Source organism: Ranitomeya variabilis, chromosome 6 (genome assembly GCF_051348905.1).
Source record: "Ranitomeya variabilis isolate aRanVar5 chromosome 6, aRanVar5.hap1, whole genome shotgun sequence".
Taxonomy (NCBI): Eukaryota; Metazoa; Chordata; class Amphibia; order Anura; family Dendrobatidae; genus Ranitomeya; species Ranitomeya variabilis.
In genome coordinates this window covers 530,938,984-530,960,775 of record NC_135237.1, presented here as the reverse complement: position 1 = coordinate 530,960,775, position 21,792 = coordinate 530,938,984, and the positions used below count along the sequence as shown (strand labels likewise).

At 39.2% G+C, this 21,792-nt stretch overlaps 1 protein-coding gene across 4 annotated transcripts in view; it reads left to right on the top strand.

Moving 5' to 3' along the window:
• Positions 1–21,792, top strand: part of TRPS1 (transcriptional repressor GATA binding 1) — a 322,262-nt gene that overhangs the window by 74,477 nt on the left and 225,993 nt on the right. For all 4 annotated transcript variants that reach the window (XM_077271107.1, XM_077271105.1, XM_077271108.1 and 1 more), the window contains one exon: positions 10,031–10,938. In XM_077271107.1, the coding sequence (XP_077127222.1) occupies positions 10,033–10,938 (906 nt within the window). In that variant the 5' untranslated portion in view covers positions 10,031–10,032. The remainder of the gene's footprint in view (positions 1–10,030; positions 10,939–21,792) is intronic.

The window sequence follows — 21,792 nt, the reverse complement described above, 5'->3', positions numbered from 1 at the left end:
CCATGCATAATCATGCATTTTAAAACATTGTTTACGAGAAGCCGCCTGGCTGACATTTAGAGGGAGATTTTTCATATTTAACAACAAAACTGACATTCTCCCCACTTGATAAATAGGTGTAATTAATTTTTGTAAATACCTGCGGAAACTTTTAGAGAGTGTGTCGTGAACTTCAAAGCCAGCTCTGTATAGAATATAAATGCTAACTGAGTACTAATAATTATTAATAGTGCGAAGAGCCGCATTACAATAAAGTATGGGGTCAACTAATATTAATAAATGAGATATTTTTTTTTTTCTTGTGAAACACTTTACTTGGGGGGAAAAAATAATTCCTGGCTTCTAAGAAAACTGTTATCTTTCTGTTCGTTTTTTTTTTTTTTTTGCATGGCCCTTAATGGTCTGCAACATTCTGCCTTAAATGACAATCCAGCTTACGGCTCTAATGCTAAAAACCTCCTTAATATAAAATTTTCCCAAATGTGCTTCTGTTTACATAATATGTCTACTTGAAAAATGATTGTGATAATCTCCAGGAAAGTATTCTACAAGTCTGCAACTTATAATGCTCTTTTCTATCTATGTGATAAATGCTGGAGAGACCAAGATGGCAGCTGTAGCCACATGGTCAACCATCAAACACTCTAAAATGGGATCAGAGGACAGTCTGTATTGTTTTAAGTACTTCATCAGATAGCGAGGACTTCATTACAATTTTTTTCCAGCAGAAATAATATCCTTTTTTTCACGTATAGATAGTTTGCAATTTTTATCAAGTTTTTGGGCTATGTCATGAACAATATCACCTATTCACGAGAAGGTAAAAAAATCCAAAAATTGTGCGGATCTGATTTCTGGGACCACCAGAAACCCCTAATACCAAGAAAAGAGGTCACAAAGTCTCCTGAGCTACAGTAGTGTTAATGCATGACCATAATTCTGTTCACTTTAATGAGTACACAGTACTTTTATTTCATGTGTGTGACCAATTGTCACTCCGTGACTGTTCGTGATCAGGGAAAGTGGGGTCCTGAACCGCCCCTAGGACTGGTGACTTAGCTATCCCTGCTCCCAAAGGTACCTCTAAAGGTGAGGAGGTTTGGGCCACCAGTTTTACTGCTCTCCTGTTATTCCCTACGCTGTCCCCTCTCCCTTCTCCAGGAGCCCCTGGGGCAACACACAAGACAGACATGGATAACAGAAAGCAAGAAACATACAAACACTCATCATAGGTAGAGAGTTATATAGGAAAGGGTAGGAATATACCAACCAAATGGAAATAGGACAATGAGGAAAGCATACACCCAAAACCAGCACGCAACCATCTCCAGTAGCAACAACGATCTCCAATTTAGCACAGTGTCTCCAAGGAGTTACGAAGCAAAGCTTTCGCTGGCAAGGAAGAGAAGGTCTAACCAGGTTTTATAGGAAGAGGAAATGACCAGGTCAGGAACAGCTGTGAGATGGAGCTCTACATTTCTAACCAGCATAGTAAGGGCCGTTAACCTCTTCAGCACCAAAGGAAATGGAATCTATTTACACAACGGCTAAATGGAAGATATGTGATTCACAATCTGTAGTGATTTTCTAACCCCAGATCTCCCAGGAGGTCGTGACACCAATGCTTCCAGAGAAGGCAGGATTAAATCCAGCAACCGCAATGAACAGGTCTTCAAAAACATCATTTATTAGTAACTATTAACATATAAAAAGGGAAAAAAATTAACAGACTGTGCCTAATCATTTCGAGCTCTAACGCTGTTAATCATGCTCGAAATGCATAAGCCTAGTGTGTGTTTGATTTTATATTTTTTCCTTTTGATATTTTAATAGTTACTAATAAATATTGTTTTTATAGTCTTTTCACCACAGTTGTTGGATGTCTTCTTGCCTTCTACTTCATCATTTTCACCCGAAAGCCAGCCCGTGGTCATTGTCCATGCAAGCCGCCCTTATTAGATTGGCTCATCCTGTCCAGGTGTTATGCAATATGATTTTTTTTTTTTTTTGCCTTTGATTATGGCTTCCATGGAAAGCGATTAAAACAGAGATTACACATGTATACTAATGCCCTATTCCAACAATCATACATTTATTTGTAGATTTGAGTAAAAAGATTCTTGAAGCCCGGGTCCAGTGGCCACATCGGTAGTCCTTGGCTGCCAGTCCAGATAACTGCAAACCTCCTATTTCCTCTTCTAATTAGTAGGACCCCTTGAAGTATTGATCTCTTTCTGCAGACAGGATTGCAATGAAAGTAACACCGGTATATTAAAACTGAAGGCAGATAATACATGGTCACACCTATAATACTAGTACTTGATGTTCCTAGCTTATCTCTTCCTCCACCCTGCACAGTGACTTCTGCATGTACAGTGTGCTCACATCTATCTCCTTTAAGTCTATAGGCTATAATGCAAATCTTTGAACGTATTTTTGCAGCTACCGTAATTAATAAAATGTCTGCGTTCATATAAAAATAATCTAAATAATAAAATAACTACACATGGGAAAATGTTACATGTTTGGCAGATATGAAGACTCTTGGTCGAACTGTAATTTTTCTCTAGAAGAAAAACTTTATGCTACCTTATGGGTCCATAGCAGTCTATGTGCAGCTTATTCTCACATCTAACCTATTTTTTCATCTTGAATGACTGTAACCCCCTAATAACCAAAGGTATTTTTGGTTTTGCATTTTCATTTTTTTGCTCCCCTTCTTCCCAGAGCCATAACTTTTTTATTTTTTTTGTCAAAATGGCCATGTGAGGACTTGTTTTCTGCGGGACGAGTTGTACTTTTGAACGACACCATTGGTTTTAACATATCTTGTACTGAAAAACAGGAAAATAATTCCAAGTGCGTTGAAATTCCACAGATTCTCCAGGTCATTACTAGTTCATAGACACCAAATATGTCTAGGTTCTTTTTTTTTTTTTTTTTAAGTGGTGAAAAAAAATTCCATTGTTTGTTTGAAAAAAAATATATATAAATGCACCATTTTCCGAGACCTGTAGAGTCTCCATTTTTCATGGTCTTGGGTTGTATGAGGGCTTATTCTTTGCATGCCGTGCTGACGTTTTTAATGATACCATTTTCGTGCAGATATGATCTTTTGATCGCCCATTATTGCATTTTAATGCAATGTTGCGGCAAACAAAAAAACATAATTCTGGCATTTTGACTTTTTTTTTTCCTCATTATGCTGTTTAGAGATCAGGTAATTTTTTTTTTTTTCATATTGATAGATCGGGCGATTCTGAACGGATCTATCAAATATGTATATTTGATTTTTTTATTGTTTTATTTTAAATGGGGCGAAATGGGTTGATTTGAACTTTTATAATTATTATTTTTTTTTTTTTTTAATATTTTTAAAAACTTCTTTTTTTGTTTTTCTTTTGGCATGCTTCAATAGTCTCCATGGGAGTCTAGAAGCTGCCATAATCCGATCGGCTCTGCTATGTTCAGGCGATGATCAGATAGTCTGTATGTAGCAGAATTGCTCACTTGCTCTGAGTGCTGACCACCAGGTGGCGCTCATAGCAACCCGCAGTGACAACCATAGAGGTCTGCTGGAGACCTCTGGTTGTCATTCCAACTCATCGGTGACCCGCAATCACGTGACGAGGTCACCGATGGGTGGGATTTCTGGTGCGCTTGCAAGAAGCGCGAGTTAAATGCCGCTGTCAGAGATTGACAGCGGCATTTAACTAGTTAACCTCCGTGGGTGGATCGCGATTCCACCCGCGGCTGTCAGAGGCATATGTCAGTTGTTCAAAACAGCTGAAGTGCTGGAAAAGATGTGGGCTCACCGCCGGAGCCCACCTCAAAGGAAGGGAGTCCGACATCGACGTGCATTTACGACCGATGTCAGAAAAGGGTTAAATGGGATAATTTTTTTGCTGTGATTTTATTGATTTTCTTATTAAATTTAATATGTACTAGAAAATCCCTTTTTGGCGTATGCATATCATCCAACTTTTGATGGTCACAAAGAGACACTTATGATTACAGTCGCATCATATTGCATCATATATCCACATTTATTTGCACATCTAAAGGCTTGAATATATTTTTGCTCAAAAGTCAATGTAAAAAATGTTGAAGCTCAAATTATGAATAAATATTCAGTTTTGGGATCTTACATGTAATCTGGAACCCCCATCTGGACTTTTTTATTTAGAAAAATTTTGTTGAGGCCTACCGGTCCAGTTAATAAAAGAAATAGATTTGTGTTGCCTCCTCCATTGGAGGCATTTAAATATATTTAGAATAATTTTATTTTATGTAGACTACACCAACGTCTTTGTGATTTTTAGTGTTTTTCACTTTTCGATTAAAGGCCGAACTGGCAGAGATGATTCACCAGATTAAACCGTAGATAACACTGAAAGCTCAGGATGAAGTCAATGCAGTGTTGTCTGTTTCAATATATTTCATCATAGTAGAAGGCAATACATATTATTGTGCTGAAATGGAGAATTTTATTTTTATACATATTTAAGAATAATGCAGATTCCTGACACCTGTAGACATTATGTACCCCTATATCATGGCTGTGTAAACTGTCCCTCTTGTATGGAGCCTACAGAACTTGTAGATGTGTACATGGCTTAGTGTATCTCCAAATGTCACTTATTTCATAAGGAAACTTAAAATTTGACCGAAATTAATAATTGGAGTTAATTGGAAGCCATTTAATTAACTTTGCCCCAATATAGACTCCATCATTGGCATCAGCCCTAATTTTTTTTTCTTTAAACCATAACGTCTATTGTTTTCGTTTCTATCAACGGTATATTGATCATTTATGATATTGTGTCCACTTTGTTCTCCCTTTAATCTTTGGAGCAATTCATGCACAGCTCCAATGACAGTGTCACTAGTTGTTGCAACTTGTCACATTTTGTTACCTTGGCTTTCATTCACTAGGCTTATAGATTGAGTTTATTGCACATGTTTAAATACCCTGGCCAAAGCATAGGGCCTTGTTGATGCCACCCATCTAGCACCCAGCGCTCATTACACAAGTGCCATCACTAGGCTCCTAAGTTTAGAATTACATTTGTGTGGCATTTGCATGGGTTTCTTCCTACAATCCAAAAAACATACTAATATGTTAATTTCCTCAATATTGGTGTTGAGCAAAATAATTACCAGGACTTTGGTCCAGCAGACCAGCTATATTGGTTGTGTATAGCATCTGGACTAGACCTCTGTTCGATCTCCTACCTGTAGGCATCCTGGGCGACTCTTCTGATTAGTAGGCCATGCAACATCTTGACATCAGGGCGTGACTCACTCCATGATGTAATTATCATGTTGCATGGACCTACTGATGAGAAGGGGTGACCAGGATGCCAGCAGGTAGTAGGAAGTTTGAAGTGCTCTATCCTGGCTGCCATGGAGTATTAATGTGGCTGCTGGTCCAGGGTTTTGCAAACCATTCTGCTTCACTCTACTCGCAATGTACTTGGCTGATTGTTGATGAGTAAAGATGGCCACAAAGATTAGATGTTTGTTGGCCAAAGCCAACACAGAACAGACTGACTACTTAATTTATATACCTTAGGTACTTTCTGTCTATTCTTCAAGGCGTACATCAAGAAAGATGAGCATGGAGCTGTCGAGAACATCTTTGTTCTCTGGGAAATAAGCCTCTACTACACATATCTGGATTCTGACTTTCTCCCTTTTTCCTACCAAGAACTTATACTGACCTCGCTATATATGTGGATGTTAACCATCTGTGCATTCAGCTGACAGTTACTCAACATTGGATATAAAATATAGAAACCTAATTGTTGGCCCCATTTGGCACTGAGACTGAACTGCCAATTACGTTTGCCAGCATTGTGGAATATGTTGGCAATATACATTGCTGTAGAAGAATTTTGGGTAGGTGTGGGAAATAGGCTGCAAAAGTAAGAATGCTCTCAGATATACAGCTCTGGCAAAAATTAAGAGACCGCCACATCAAAACCCTGTCATGGGCAGCCCAATCTCCAGACCTGAACCCCATTGAAAACCTCTGGAATGTAATCAAGAGGATGATGGATGGTCACAAGCCATCAAACAAAGAAGAACTGCTTAAGTTTTTGCGCCAGAAGCAGTGTGAAAGACTGGTGGAAATCATGCCAAGATGCATGAAAGCTGTGATTAAAAAAAATCATTGTTATTCCACAAAATATTGATTTCTGAACTCCTCCTGAGTTAAAACATTAGTATTGTTGTTTCTAAATGATTATTAACTTGTCTTCTTTGCATTATTTGAGGTCTGAAAGCACTGGTGTTTTTTTTTTTTTTTTATTTTGGACCATTTCTCCTTTTCAGAAAAAAACCCCAAAATGTATTGCTTGGAAATTCAGAGACCTGTTGTCAGAAGTTTATAGAATAAAAGAACAATTTACATTTTACTCAAAAATATACCTATAAAGACAAAAATCAGACAATATGAAAATGTTGCAGTGGTCTCTTAATTTTTGCCAGAGCTGTAGATGTGTCAATAGTTTATTTTCATTAACGATAAAAAGAGAAATCTAAATTAAATCAATATTTGGAGTGATCGCTAGGGATGAGCGGACCCGTGGAAGTTCTGGTACCCGTCTCATACTTTAGTCCAAAGTTTGGATTGGGTACCAGAACCTGAACCTCTTTGAAATGTATGGAGACCCGAACTTTCAAGCTGGAAAAAATTCTTCCGCTCTCGCTCTTTCGCTCTCGCTTTTCCTCTCGCTTTTTCTCTTTCTTCTCTTTCTTTCTCTTTCTCTGTTTTTATCTCTTTCTTTCTCTTTCTTTCTTTCTCTTTGTTTTTATCTCTTTCTTTCTTACTCTCCCTCTCTCGCTGTTTCTTTATTTCTTTTGCTCTCTCTTTATCTTTCTTGCTCTCTATCTTTCTCTCTTTTCCCGAAACTCCGAACATTGCAACAAACTTCTGGGAGAAGTTAGTGTTTGGCGTTTAGCACCGGACACCAACTGTCCGGTATAAATGGTGAACTTTTAAGTTTGCTCATCTCTAGTTATCGCCCGATGCTTTCAAACAGTTGGAAGTTGGTATCATGATCAGTGTCTGCAGGCAACAGTTATGCATGGGAGATGTTTCTTTCAAGTTTGGGGCTGCATTTTAGCAAATTGCTTTGAACATTTGGCAAGTAATTAATGGTGTTCTCAATACTAAGAAATTAAGGAAGATACTAATCCATCCTGCCATCCCATCAGGGAGGTGTCTGATTGACTTCAAATTTATTATGCAGCAAGGCAATAACCTCAAATATACAGCCAATGTCATTAAGAACTATCCTCAGTGCAAAGGAGAATAAGAAGAACTTATGCTTTGATGACTGTTTTTGAAGGCAAAGGGCGGTCACACCAAATATTGTTTTCACTTAGATTTCTTTGTTTATTCACTTTTCATTTTGATTAACAAAAAATAACCTATTAACACTTCTATTTTTTAAAGCATTTTTAGTTTGCGGCATATTTTCTACACATGCCTAAAACTTTTGTAGGATACTCTATGAGCAACAGGGAATAAAAAAATAGTTCTAAAAGAGTCTATTTAAGGAGGAATGAACAATTGGGAGAATGTATCCCAACTGTATGTATACACAGAGAAACAAGACGAGAACGCTTCCTCACTATTGTTTGCCTATTAATGAAGGTCATGTTTTGGTATAGTGCTATACGTCATCCATGTCAGCCTTTACACTGATCAGACTGTTCCTGTCCTGCTTCCGATTCAACGTCTGCCTCCGTGTCCTACTGGTATTCATCAAATTAAAAGAATGAGATGGATGGAGGCTGCCTGATGGAGTATCTTGACATTTGTGCTAGGGATGCAGTGAGATCATGAAGCCTTTCCAGCTCTATAGTACTTTCCATTGCTCAGAAAAGTATATGCCATAAACTGCCACAAAACTTTGCCATTTGGCTAATGGATTATCAAAGCATAGTCTTCAGCCCTTTGAACATAGTTACATCTTTCACTTGTGAATTTCATTAGCTGCTCAGTTTGTCTATGCAATCTGTCTTATGAAAATGATATTATCCATTTCTTTAGCATAGGCACTGTGTTTGGATATAGTTTCTATGAATAGATTGAAAGGCAGGTTTATTTTAGTAGAAGTTTTAATAAATTCACCAGGACTGTAGAGCTGCCCATAGTAAAATCTATAATTAGCCAAACCCACTGCCCATTTACTGTGTAGGGGATCCTTCCAACTCTACCCAGAGTGATGTTTTTGGGAAAGGGAACGATTGGGCAATTGGATTTCAGCATGTCCAATCTTTCTGTTCACAGAGGAGATAAACCGCTATCGGTGGTGTCGGACAGCAGCTTGCTCCTCACTCTACATATATTAAACAACAGGTTGCCTTGTCGTGACTTTTTGGGTTTTCCCGCCAGTTAGTACCAGCTCCACTAGGTCGAGGGCTCGATGGGGGCATGACAACACAACTCATCTAATTTATGACAAGCTGTGGCGTTCCCTATGCGAGATATCTTACTCCAGTCCCTAACTATAGTAAGATATCTGGTATGGGGAACACCACAGCTGGCATGGACCATGGATGCAGATTCTATCTAGCCATGAGGAAGAGGGATGAGCTATACCTACACCCTTCGTCATCCTACTCATTCACTCTCCATATAATCTTATTAATAGCAACTATGGTTTCCTACCGCAGTAATGTAACATTCTGGCCCTGATTCATTAAGACCGTCAATTTTCTCTCCGCTCTTAATGAGGTAGCATGATTGAGTCAGACGCTCCTGATTCATGAAGAGTACAAGCCTCTTCATGAATCAGGAGCATCTGACGAGTGGCATAATGCCTCCGTGTGCCTTGCCCAAAATTTTACTCCAGTTACTCTAGTCCCTGAATACAGATTTTACCTGTGACTTGAGAATTTTGAGAATGAATAATCAGTGTTGGTGGAGAAAGAAGCAAATTTCTCTGATACCATACATTACAAAGTTGCTTATTTTCATGCACACTGTTGATTTATGAAATAAAAATTAATACAACTCTTAATTAGAGAATGTGTTTGGTTTCTGAAAACCCTATCAGGTATTCATAATAAAAAGTAGTAGACTCTTCATTGAAAATCTTCACTTATTAGAATCTACAGCAATATACATGCCTTTTTTGGTCTAATGTGGCTGTTCATATGTCTGCATTTTTTTTGCAGATTGAAGGCTCATTCACATGTCCAATTTTTTCACGTTCAAGAAAAATGATCCAATTATCCTGGTCAGACTTTGATCAGAGTGTGGTCCGAGTTTCTCCAGTTTTTCTGTTACTTGGTGTCTACATTTTGACAGTCCCTGAATATTTTTATTTTTTTCACGGACCCATTGGCTGGCATTGCCGATTTTAAGCAACCCTCGGATCAAAATGGGACATGTCTCCAGATATCTCGGTTCGCAAAAATAATCGACATGTGAATGGCCCCACAAACTATCACAGGTACGAGTGCTGTCTGTGAAAATCGCGTATAGCACTCATACGTGAAAGTCGGATGTGTGAATGAGCCCTGAATGTATGAGGAAAAAAAGGAGAGATGTTTGCTTTTTATCCAGGTCACAGTACTAATTCAATTTTTTCATTCTATGAAAAAAATGGTCCATTTTTGTACAAAAAAGGACATCAGAATAAGGCCTATCTCTCCAGTGTGGCTCCTATTGAAATGGGTTTTCCAAAAATAACTTTTCACTCTCCATCGGCTCCCGGTTAAAATAATAAACTCAGTTGTTACTCACCAGGTCCAGGTCTGTGTCTCCGCTGTTGCCTCGGTCTTTAACAGGAAGCAGGGATGACATAACACTTCTACAGCACACATGACCCCATGCAGCCAATCACTGGTTTCTGTTGCTCATGCCATCAATGTTCTCACCCATTTTAATCATGCAATACATTTTTTTTTATTCTACAGGTGTTTATTGACTTTATAACTCTTCATCCCATCATAGAATGTAGGCCAAAAGGAAAAATAAATCTGAATTTTAATTTATTTTTACTTTTCGTAGATATGGTCCGGAAAAAGAATCCCCCTCTGAGAAACGTTGCGAGCGAAGGTGAAGCACAGATTCTTGAGTGTGCTGCATCAGAACGAGAAGATATTTTAAGGAGCGCAGAATTTCCCACTGATCCCATGCAAGAAAATAGTGAGCATTCTAACTCCGCAGAACAAAACAGTGACGATCAATGTTTCCATGATCAAGAATCGTTTTCCAACGTTAAAAAAGACTCGGAAAGTCTGGGACTCAATGAGAGAGTTGTACTTAACTACAGCCATCTCAAAGGAAAAAATGTCTCCTATGATGAGGTGACAGAAAAAAATATGTTGGCTTTGTCCACTTCAGATACTAGGGTAATTTGCGATACCCTAAAATCTCCTATAAAGTCGGAGACTGATGAAATGCAAGAACTGGTTTCTGCTGCCTCTGGGGACACGTTAGAGAATAGAGAAGAAAATGATTTGTCGCCAAGGGCTGCTGACCTCACAATTCAAAGTGTTAAAATAGACTGTCAAAACTCTAGTCCAGCCTCGGTGGCCTCTGAAAACCTTCAAGTGCCTTTAGATGGGAGTTCAGGGCTGAACAAAACCCACACTGTTGTGTTTGTCAATGACAATTCTGAATCTGCACCTTTATCCCCAGAACTTCAGGATTTCAAATGCAACATTTGTGGTTATGGGTACTATGGGAACGATCCCACAGATCTGATCAAACATTTTCGCAAATACCATCTTGGCCTACATAACCGTACTAGGCAAGATGTTGAACTTGACACCAAAATCTTGGCACTTCACAACATGGTACAGTTCAGCCAATCCAAAGATTTCCACAAGGTGAATCGTTCTGTGCTTTCAGGTGTCTTACAAGACATGAACTCTCAAAGGCCTGTTTTGCTGAATGGAACATACGATGTACAGGTTAGTGTTTTATTCAAGTAGACTTCTAGTCTATGGCTCCATATTGGGCTGTATCATAATCTAGGGTTGTAATGCGAGTAATTGTATATTTTATACCTAGCCATGGGCTGTGTCTGGTTTTGCAAGTTGGCTCTATTGAAATGAGCAGAACTTGACTAGAATATCATACTCAAGCTGTGGTCAGGTACAGCACTGTTTGGCGGAAAGTAGCAAGGTTTTCCAATCCTTGTCTACATCTTAACATTTTTTTTGCACACTTATGAACACAATGTTTTATTATATTTGCTTGCAGAGCTTTTAGTTTTGTATTGCTTGTGTTTTGCGCATGGCAAAGTTTTCATATGTAATACATGTTTGAGTCTACTTTTCTTGTTATCATGGCCAGTAGACTTCCAGTCACCACGATGACTCAGTTATATCAAGTCAAACTAGGACGTTCAATCCCAGTGCTCCTTGGCTTAGAATTTCCTCAGAAGGGGAATGGAAAAACTCTCTTGGTGCCTAAGGCAAGATGTTGAGTTTGCTGTCACCTCCACTCTCAATTGGTGATTATCAATATCATAACAACTGATTCCATGATTAGTCACTAAGTTGCCCAGGATGAATGAAGCGACGTGCTCTTTGGAATCCAGTATCTATATCATTATAACAGCTTGATCAGTCCCTATGATCTTTGAAGAAAGGGAATTGACACCCCCCCAAAAAAAAAAAACTTAATAGTACCCTAGGCCTTATGTTTAATTTCCCTCATTACGGCACTATCATACATGCTTAGAGTCTGGATGTCCCTTTGTTCTACAGATATAGACTGAGGGCATGTGCACACAATGTCTCTTTCAGGCTTAATCTGCCTGAAAAAGTGCCGTAAATCTGTCGCAAAAAAAATGAACTTAATCCACATCAATGTGAAAGTGACATTGCTGTACATATGTATAGTATTTTGTTAATTCTTTTAACTGCTTCAGAGTTCACAAACTCTGAAGCAGTTAAAAGAATTAGCATATTCATCCTTTGGGTGGCTCGCTGCTTGCTAATTATCGTTTACACTATAGAAAAAAGACTCCATAGGCAGAACTGCCATAGAACCTATGGAAAAACTGCCGGAAACACTTTTTTATTGAAGACTGGTATTATATTTACTGAAGGAAAGCTTCGAAAGGTGCGCTAACGTCTTAAAGATAAAGATGTTGTGTGCAGATACAGTTGAGGTTTTTTTCAAAGCGAAAAAGTTTTTGAGCAGAGGAAGATAAAGGTATAAGGATAACAAATCAAATCTATACTGGCCTGTTAAGTCGCCCAGTACTTAATTATGCCATTCATTTGGGACTCTTAATTGTAAGAGAAAGGCGTGTACTCTGGGAGTTTCGAGCAGGTTTAGGCTGAACCGGGAATGGATCCAGTAAAGTCATATACTTGAAAAGACAGCCGCACTCAAAAGATGAATTTTCAAATACATCATATAGGTGAAATTTTATTAGAAACACCACAGTGGTAATAAAGTATCGAGGAAACGTTTCGACCCCTTGATGGGTTTTTATCAAACCTCAATTTACAGTAGAGATACCACCACAGGCATCCCCACACTCCGGACCTGCAGCCCTCTTTGGGACCATATTTCCTGCCCGTGCTTTACCGGACCTCTGAACTCTATACAATTAGCTCTTCCTAGGAGCCTCTACGATTCTCTTCAATGCGGTGTTTTCCCCTCCTTTGTATCTCTACTGTAAAGTGAGGTTTGATAAAGACCCACCAAGGGGTTGAAACGTTACCTCGATACTTTATTACCACTGTGGTGTTTCTAATTAAATTTCACCTATATGATGCATTTGAAAATCCATCTTTTGAGTGCGGCTGTTTTTTCAAGTGTACTTATTTGGGACTCTTCAGTTTTAGTTTACTTGACTTCAGTGATTACATCCCGGTCTGTCCACTTGACTGCTGCAGCCAATCATTAGTCTCAGCAATACACAGTGCAAGTGTGCTGAGGCCCAGTGAATGGCTGCAGTAGTAATGGTAACTGGGACCACGAGAATGCAGCCAAGTAAACAGATAGTCAGTGACCACAGGCGGAGCGGTGCTGGAGTAGTAGGTGAATCTAGAGATGGATATAGATGCCCGCGTTCTAGAGTACTTTAATAGTTCTTAGGGATCCCTGTAAACATCTGCCATCCTGCTGAGGGTAAAGCTGGTCTTAAATGGGTTGTCCACTACTGGACAACCCCTTGATATTGGGGACCGGCAAGAGAGAGGAAAACAAATGATATTCACCTCCTGAACCAGCAAAACTTCTTCATAATCAGTGGTGTATCCCTCACTGGTCTTCTAGGATCAATATCGGAAGAGCATGTCACTGTTTCTTCTTCTTAGCTTGGACAAACCATGAACAATATAGGCTCACATAACTCCATCGGATGTTGATAAAAGCAGACTGGCTTGGACATAGCAGTGCCAGTATGGGATGTATCTTTTTTTTTTTTTTTTTTTTTTTTTTTTTTTTTTACTTCCCTGGTCCCATTAACAAGTGTTTGTCCAGTAATAGACAGCAATTTTAAAATGAATCTGTCAATAGGATCAACCCTCCTAAGCCATCTTTATGGGCATACAGGTTATAGAAAACTGACTAAAATTATACCTTGATATAAGTCATTCCATGTTTTATTCCAGAGTAATACATGTGTTTTTTATATGTAAGTGAGCTGTTAAGAAGTATGGGCCGGACATAAATCTCCCTGAGAATCTGCCTCCAGAGCTTATAGTGAGAAAATGAGACAGGTAACTAATACAGAACAGAAGAAATGAACTTTGTCGACTTTACAAACACATTTGCTGAAGCTCTCACATCTCTGTTGTATTGCAACCCTGTCTGCCTGTGGGATGGAAGCTGAAGCACTTAGAGGAACCTGCAGATGTGTCCGTTAAAATCATAAGGAGTTCCACAGTGAGATCAGCTGACTGTCAGTTATTATATGTCTCACATTGGCGATACCCTCTTTTATTTAAAATAAGCTCTGGAGGCAGATTCTCAGGGAGATCGGTTTAACGCCCATAGATCTTAACAGCTTGCTTATATGTAGGAATAGCGTGGATTTCACTGTAATAAAACATCGGATCACATTTCAAGATATCATTATTTTATTAAGCTTTCAATTACACAAATGCGCATATAGGCGGCATTGGAGGGTTGATCCTACTGACAGATTTCCTTTAAGAGAGCACTTTATGGAAGTCTCTGGCTCTGTTATACCGGTAGTATATGGCTTCCCTGGTTTAGCCGAATATTTAGGACGATTTGTCTCTATAGGTTTTATTTTTTTGGAATATTTAAACTGTTTGCTTATTTTATGACCTTATTGAATGATCAATGGAATTTTTTAGGACTTTTGTTCATTTTTGTTTTATTTTGTCTAAATTTTATAATTACATTCAAATATATGAATGCAATCAAGTGTTTCCTGGGGGAAATGCTAACAGAATATCCCCCTAGTTTTAAATAGCACACGATACTTACTATATATTAGCACATTAGAGAATTAAATCTATGGCAATCCTATAGCATAAAATCGTTAAGCAGTAATTAAGAGTAAAGTACGTGGTAGCAGGCTATTTTAAACAACGGCCCCCTGCTGCTAGACCAGCTGGAAAGTCACCAGGCAAAAATACTTGTCTGGTGAGAGAAATGATTGACTGTATCAGCTTTCCAGACATGACTGCTGCTTTTTCCGTAAATCACAAGCAGGTACTGTATGGCGTTGGACATTGTGGATGCTTTGCTACTAGAAGTCTCATCATACTTTAAGTGGTTACAGCAAAATTACTGCTCGTTCGCTCGAGTATATTGTAGTTGTGGCAAAGTTTTAAATTATCATTTTAATTAGAGATGAGCCAATAAATTTGATTGGAATTGAATTTGCCCAATTAGAATTTTTTTGCGTGAGTTCAGTAAAGTAGCGGGTGCTGTTCGCCATTTTTCTGAAATTTATAGGACCATCAAAAGGTTACAAACAAATCCTCATACTCGCCTTACCTCACTTCCCCAGCCACTCTGCTTCTCACCTTCTGATTTCCGCTGCTAGGACTGAAGTCTTTGGGCCTCTAAAGGAACCTTCACACTAAACGATATCGCTAGCGATCCGTGACGTTGCAGCATCCTGGATAGCGATATCGTTGAGTTTGACAGGCAGCAGCGATCAGGATCCTGCTGTGATATCGCTGGTCGTTGGTTAAAGTTCAGAACTTTATTTGGTCGTCAGATCACCGTGTATCGTTGTGTTTGACAGCAAAAGCAACGATGCCAGCGATGTTTTACAATCGTAACCAGGGTAAATATCGGGTTACTAAGCGCAGGGCCGCGCTTAGTAACCCGATGTTTACCCTGGTTACCATCGTAAAAGTAAAAAAAACAAACAGTACATACTCGCCTTCTGATGTCTGTCACACGTCCCTCGCCGTCCGCTTCCTGCACTGACTGAGTGCCGGCCGTAAAGTAAAAGTACAGCACAGCGGTGACGTCACCGCTCTGCTGTTAGGGCCGGCGCTCAGTCAGTGCAGGGAAGCGTACGCCGGGGGACGCGAAGGTGAGTATGTACTGTTTGTTTTTTTACATTTTACACTGGTAGCCAGGGTAAACATCGGGTTACTAAGCGCGGCCCTGCGCTTAGCAACCTGATGTTTACCCTGGTTACCCGGGGACCTCGGCATCGTTGGTCGCTGGAGAGCTGTCTGTGTGACAGCTCTCCAGCGACCAAACAGCGACGCTGCAGCGATCGGCATCGTTGTCTGTATCGCTGCAGCGTCGCTTAGTGTGAAGCTACCTTTACAGTGACCTGTGAATTCTGACTCTAATGAGCCCTTGGGACAGTTCTGCCCGTGCACGCTCAAAATCGCATGGCGCACATTGAATAATTCTCTCAGGCCTCATCAGGGCCAGAGGTCCCAGCTTACTGTGAGTTACCCGGCGAATTAAGCTTGAACGGCAGGGATACAGAGATAGACACAGGCGGGTCCATGCAAATAAAGGCATAATGAGGAAGGTTACTGGAAGACAAATTCATCAGACTAAGAGCAGCTGCTAAAATACCATTACAAAGCTGTAAACAGGTATTTGAAGTTGCTGGTGCCTCTGGTGTCCCACGAACATCAAGATCCTCCAGAGACCTGCAGTTCTGAATAAACCTACTTTTTGGCCACCCCTAAACAGTTCTTCCATACAGAAACAGTTGCAATGGGCCCAGGCATACATGAAGACTAATTTTGAGAGAAAGAGGCCGAATAATTCCTGGCCACTTCTGATAATAGAAAGATCAGAAATGTTGAATTCAACAGCTTAATCCTTCTTTCCCACATCTGTCATCAGGGGGCTCCATATACAATAGATGGTTGACTGGGACTAACAAAACCTGCAGGTTTGGCTGGCATTTATCTAGTACAGTGGTCCCCAACCTTTCTGACCTCGAGAGCCACATTCAGTTTAGAGAGAGGGTTGGGAGCCACATTCAGCACTGAGAGGGTCGCGAGCCACATCCAGCTCCCACCCCCTTCAAAGTAGTGTCAACCAAAGCCACCATTACAGGTATAATGATAACCAAAGCTTTTCCACAGAAATCACTCCAGAGCAGTACACTGAGATCCAGGGGTTCCCACAATACCCCCATTCGGTATTCTCCCAACACACTATCACATCCAGCTTTGAACACCTCCTCTAACAGGTAGTACAAACCTCCAGCGTATCATACCTAAAACATCTCTAAACCTCTAAGACCAGTAAATGTGCATCTAGATCTGCATTTCTGTGCAGGGCTACTCACAAAATTCACCATTTTGAGATGTGCTCTTCATACCTGTTTGCTAGACCTGGACCTAATGTATCAAGCTGGCAGACAGTCGCGAGCCACAATTCAGGGGGCCGCGAGCCACAATTGATGGGGCCGCGAGCCATATGTGGCTCCCGAGCTACAGGTTGGGGACCCCTGATCTAGTATGTATGGTCATCATTAGATTACTGTGGTTCAGTTTACAATAAGAGGCATCGATAAGAAACTGATTCTTTAATTTCTGCATCAATTTGTGTATTGGTTCCCACTTTCTTTTCTTTACAAGCAATATGCTGTATATACAATGACAAGCTTCTCTATGTATTTATTATTTTTGAAGATAAAATACATGGCGGCATTCATCTCTGCTGCGCAGCCTTTGATCTGCGGTGACTGAGCTCTTTTCAGAAGAATGTTTAGCTGAATGTAAACACACATAAACATGTCTGAAAACTTGTATTGTTCCTCCACCAATGTTACAAATGTCTGTGGGATTTCACTCCTTCAGTATCTAACTGTGCTCTGGGACAAACCTTTTTTTCGGATCTCACAATTTCAAAAACTTGGTCAAAATCAATGAGTATAAACCCAGATAAAGGAAATAAATGGGACTTACCTACAGCATCTGATATTTATTGCTGTCCTAGAGGTGTCACACGAGTTGGCAAATAGCAACACAACGATTGTCTATACACGTTGTCCACATTTCCAGAAACTGGGCAGTAAGCACAACCCGTGAAGAGCACTTTTTCCAACAAAAATTCAGATTTCTGATCACATAAAATTTTAGATGTCCAAACACATTTTATATAGCTGGCCGGTGTAGTAACCCAACTTTAAAGATTAATAAGTTATCCCTTATCCAGTCTATCATGGATTACTTACTGATCTCTATGGGTTCGAATCTGGTACCTCCAAGAACAAGGCTCTCCTGAGCCCAATTCGAAAATGAGTGGAGGTCACTGCGCATCTCCGGTCCATTCTTTGTCTAGTGGACTTCAATTAATTTTCTGACATTGTTGTAACAAGTAGAGTTTATGCATGTACACACTTGTTAATTTACATAACATAGGCCCTATTGGCCATAACTGTCTGGCTGTATCATCTAATGGATCTCTGTAAGGTCCACTTACGTTGCCATTTTATCGTGAACAACCGTTTTTAGGAATTGTCATTTTACAACAATCTTTCAGTTCAAACACTATGCCTATCACCCGACAAATTAGCAAAATGCTCATTCTTCAGGTGAAATGCTCATGATTCTCGGCAGCACGTCCTATGTCGACAGGACCTGTACTGCCAAGAACAGTGGCAGCCTATGAGTACCAATTCTTTAATTTGAGTCAGAAGCGATGTCTGCCTGTGGAAACAGTGTAACATATGACCACCGATTGTCAAGCAAGCAGCTGAATGTTGGTTGTTTAGTGTTCCAGATCAATTACCCCTTAGTCTTATGCCAGACAACGATGACCTAACCAACCTCATTTTACCACCTTTATAATTAACACACCGCCTTTCTGAGTATTTTTACTCCTAATTCTATCAAATTGAGTCGAAGAAGAAGCTAACTTCAGCAAATTACCCCCAAAAATCTGAGTTTTGTTTTGCCATTTTTTAACATATCACAATCTGTATTAAAGGTAATGTGTGAGTAGGATCGTCTCTCCTAAGCCATCTATAAGGACATGTAGGTTATAGGAAGCTGAATAAGATGGTACCTTGATATCTTTGGTCTGATGTCTTATCCCACAGAAAGTCACATGTTTTATATGTAAATTAGCTGTTCCAGGCTATGGTACAGCCATAGGTCTCCCTGAGGATCTGCCTCTAGAGCTTATTTTACAGTTTGATAGGCAAGTCCACTCTCTTCTCTCCCGGTCTCACTGCAGAGATGTGTGTGGTTATACTTGACACATTTGCAGGTTCCTTTCAGCTTCAGCTTCGATGTCACAGACAGGTTTGCAATACACCAGGTCTGTGAAAGATGCAAAACATGCTTTTGCAAGAACTTAAAGTTCAATTCTACCGTTCTATATTAGCTACATGTCTCACACTGGTAACTCCTTCTTTTATTAAAATAAACTCTGGATGCAGATTCCCAGGAAGACCTATGTCGGGTCCATTGCTTGCAGACATATATTACTTTTATATATAAGAAAAACGTAAGTTTCTCTGGAATAAAAACTTGATATCTGCTATTCGATATATCATTTTATTTAGCTTCCTATGGCCTACATGCTCATATAAAAACCGCTTAGGAGGAACGGTCCTACTGACAGATACCCTTTAAAAATAAAAAATATAAATCTTGCAGTTTTCACATTGGCCACTTTAGGCTCCAGCTTTCTAATGTTTCAAGAAACAACACGTGTACATTGGTCAGATTCCGGCCTTATCTTGTGCAGTGAAGTGTCTACAAAGACTGTTCAAAGGTCTTTGTGAAGGAAATGGGAGTAGGATCAGGTGTTAAATCATCTATTGTGATTGGTCGTCCCTATGTTATCAACTATATAGAATATATATATATATATATATATATATATATATATATATATATATATATATATATATATATATATATATAATTATTACATGTCACTGCCTAAGATAAAATGGAGTCTTGCAGTAAACACAAGAAAGGATCGGAAGAGTGAGACTAAAAAGGCCATGGCGGCCTGCGTGAAAACAGCAAGATTATTATTTTTTAAGTTTTTTTTCAATGAAGATAAATATTAAATATTTTATAATAAATTATGTAATATATATTTTACTTTCGTAAGATGAATTTTTTTTTTTAATTAAACAATGCAACTTCATGATGATTCTTATTGGGGTTAATCTCTTAAATAATAAAAAAAAAAAATAATAATAAAAAAAAAATATAATAAATAAATATATATATATATATATATATATATATATATATATATATATATATATATATATATATATATATATATATATACATACATACACACACATGCAGTTAGGTCCATATATATTTGGACAGAGACAACATTTTTCTCATTTTGGTTATAGACATTACCACAATGAATTTTAACCAAAACAATTCAGATGCAGTTGAAGTTCAGACTTTCAGCTTTCATTTGAGGGTATCCACATTAAAATTGGATGAAGGGTTAAGGAGTTTCAGCTACTTAACATGTGCCACCCTGTTTTTAAAGGGACCAAAAGTAATTGGACAGATTCAATAATTTTAAATGAAGTGTTCATTTTTAATACTTGGTTGAAAACCCTTAGTTGGCAATGACTGCCTGAAGTCTTGAACTCATGGCCATCACCAGACGCTGTGTTTCCTCCTTTTTGTTGCTCTGCCATGCCTTCACTGCGGTGGTTTTCAGTTGCTGTTTGTTTGTGGGCCTTTCTGTCTGAAGTTTAGTCTTTAACAAGTGAAATGCTGCTCAATTGGGTTGAGATCAGGTGACTGACTTGGCCATTCAGGAATATTCCACTTCTTTGCTTTAATTAACTCCTGGGTTGCTTTGGCTTTATGTTTTGGGTCATTGTCTATCTGTAGTATGAAACGACGACCAATCAGTTTGGCTGCATTTGGCTGGATCTGAGCACACAGTATGGCGGCTCTGAATACCTCAGAATTCATTCCTGTGTCACATCATCAATAAACACTAGTGACCCAGTGCCACTGGCATCCATGCATGCCCAAGCCATCACATTGCCTCCGCCGTGGTTTACAGATGATGTGGTATGCTTTGGATCATGAGCTGTACCAAGCCTTCGCCATACTATTCTCTTGCCATCATTCTGGTAGAGGTTGATCTTTGTTTCATCTGTCCAAAGAATGTTCTTCCAGAACTGTGCTGGCTTTTTTAGATGTTTTTTAGCAAAGTCCAGTCTAGCCTTTTTCTTCTTGATGCTTATGAGTGGCTTGCACCGTGCAGTGAACCCTCTGTATTTACTTTCATGCAGTCTTCTCTTTATGGTAGATTTGGATATTGATCCGCCGACTTCCTGGAGAGTGTTGGTCATTGGTTGGCTGTTGTGAAGGGGTTTCTCTTCACCATGGAGATTATTCTGCGATCATCCACCACTGTTGTCTTCCGTGGGCGCCCAGGTCTTTTTGCATTGATGAGTTCACCAGTGCTTTCTTTCTTTCTCAGGATGTACCAAACTGTAGATTTTGCCACTCCTAATATTGTAGCAATTTCTCGGATGGTTTTTTTCTGTTTTCGCAGCTTAAGGATGGTTTGCTTCACCTGCATGGAGAGCTCCTTTGACCGCATGTTTACTTCACAGCAAAACCTTCCAAATGCAAGCACCACACCTCAAATCAACTCCAGGCCTTTTATCTGCTTAATTAAGAATGACATAACGAAGGGATTGCCCACACCTATCCATGAAATAGCCTTGGAGTCAATTGTCCAATTACTTTTGGTCCCTTTAAAAACAGGGTGGCACATGTTAAGGAGCTGAAACTCCTAAACCCGTCATCCAATTTTAATGTGGATACCCTCAAATGAAAGCTGAAAGTCTGAACTTCAACTGCATCTGAATTGTTTTGTTTAAAATTCATTGTGGTAATGTCTGTAACCAAAATTAGAAAAATGTTTTCTCTGTCCAAATATATATGTACCTAACTGTATATATATATATATATATATATATATATATATATATATATATATATATATATATATATATATATATATATTTAGCACAAAAACCACAAAAGTGTAAATAGAAAAATAGAGTCGGGTGCAGAGCCCCCCCAGGCATTGACCAAACCTCAAATGTAAGAGTCCAAAAAATGGAGGCAGCACACCATTAGTTGTGGAACATGCAGGAGCTACTTTTATTAGCCCATCTCCGCAACGTTTCGGGTTCTGGTAGATGTGAACCTTTTTCACATCTACCAGAACCGAAAACGTTGCTGAGATGGGCTAATAAAAGTAGCTCCTGCTTTTTCCACTACTAATGGTGTGCTGCCTCCGTTTTTTGGACTCCTATCCATATACATGTGTGCATGTGTGTGTGTATGTATGTATGTATGTATGTATATATATAT